General features: G+C 46.1%; 1 protein-coding gene across 1 annotated transcript in view; it reads right to left on the bottom strand.

Annotated features, from left to right (window-relative positions):
- LOC140322742 (eukaryotic translation initiation factor 4E type 2-like) overlaps nt 1-885 on the bottom strand; it is a 7,200-nt gene extending 6,315 nt beyond the window's left edge. Inside the window, exon 1 of the mRNA XM_072399321.1 lies at nt 701-885. Coding sequence (XP_072255422.1) covers nt 701-763 — 63 coding nt within the window. The 5' untranslated portion in view covers nt 764-885. The remainder of the gene's footprint in view (nt 1-700) is intronic.
- Between the last annotated feature and the right edge of the window lie 740 nt (nt 886-1,625).

Below are 1,625 nucleotides of genomic sequence, written 5' to 3'. Positions count from 1 at the left end.
GAGAGTGCTCCTTATTTTGGTGGTTGGAAGGAAGAAGTAAATAAAAGTAGCAGAGACAGACAGGCCAATGAGGGAGGGGCTGGATGGTGCTGGACATCCTTTACCCAGGCAAAGAGGCGTGTTCTGATTTGCTGCAGCTTCTAATGTACATTGTGATAAGTTCCCAGTGTGCAGGAAAATCAAGGTAATTTCAATCCTCAAGAATAGCTGGGACAACTGTACAAGGCTGAAGCTCCATCTTTTATTAAAGTGAACTCAGCTGCAGCAATCACCTCCTCTCTGCCGCTCCTTTTCTGGGTTAAATGATGATGAGCCTCATCCAACCAACTTCCTGTAAGCGTGTCCCCTGCGTCATCATGTTTCCTTACACTTCACCCTTACACCTGCACAAGATAATGACAATGGTGTTTGGTATTTATAGGAGGGGTAATGTGTGACCCTGTCCTCATCTTCTGGCTTTATGACTGTCCTGTACACCTATCCCTGTACTGGGAGACATTGTACACATTCACCCCCAGTCTAAACGCCTTCTCAGTACTGTGAATTAATAATATAATGTTCAGGTGCCACACTATCCTTCCATGTTTTATCCTACACACAGTAGTCACGGTAACAGAAACCATTTCCGGCGCATTTTATGACGTCACGCCTCGTGCCGGAAGTGCCTAAGAAAAGCCGGCTGTGTCGCCCAATTTGTTACCTTGGATTTGACTTCTTCCTCGCCCTCCTGAGCGGAGAAATCGCCACTGCCCGACAACCCCATGAACGCTGCTTTAGGCTGTAGTCCTGGCCCTCTCGGTAACACTTCCGGCTTCCCAGCTCACAGCCGTGCGCCCCGAACAGCGCACTGGCGTCACGCGTCTACAGCTGGGCAGGGCTAAAGTGATTTGGGGGCGTGGTTATTGCGATAGGGCTGGAGGCTAGAAAACAGAGCGCGGATGTAAAGCACGTGACCTAACTCGATCAAACGGAGAGTGGGCGGTGTCATTTGTGAACGGGGCGTGGTTTGTCTTAAAGGCAAATGCTGATAGAAAAAAAGTGCCAACAACAAGTGAGCAGGGGACAATCTCAATGCACAAACAGGACAAATATAAGTTTTTGGCTATTTTTGCAATATATTCACATGCACATGCAACTGTTACAGCTCTCTAATATTGTAAAACTACCACAATGCACACGCCAAGTAACAAAGTTGTCCTTAAAATTTGTAAAGGCTCGTTCACCTTTCAGACTCTGGGTGCACCGAACAACCCCAAGCAAAATGCTCCATGACACAAAGAAAATGAATTTTCCTGCAGTGCAATGCTTATTATTAATAATATTATTAATAAACAGGAGTTATATAGCGCCAACATATTACTCAGCGCTGTACATTAAATAGGGGTTGCAAATGACAGACAGATACAGACAGTGACACAGGCCGAGGAGAGGATCCTGACCCGAAGAGCTTACAATCTAGGAGGTTGGGGAAAATGTGTTCCTTCACTGGGGCGTGTTGCTGTACAATTGCATATTTAGGCTGCGTTGGGCTGCCTTTGCGACCCTAAAATTTCTTTCTAAAAAATATCTTATCTGTGAGCCTCAGAGCTCCAGAACCATAATATGCTACCAATAGCCCTAATGTC

This window comes from Pyxicephalus adspersus, chromosome 2 (assembly GCF_032062135.1).
Source record: "Pyxicephalus adspersus chromosome 2, UCB_Pads_2.0, whole genome shotgun sequence".
NCBI lineage: Eukaryota > Metazoa > Chordata > Amphibia > Anura > Pyxicephalidae > Pyxicephalus > Pyxicephalus adspersus.
This window is presented reverse-complemented; position numbering and strand designations above follow the sequence as displayed.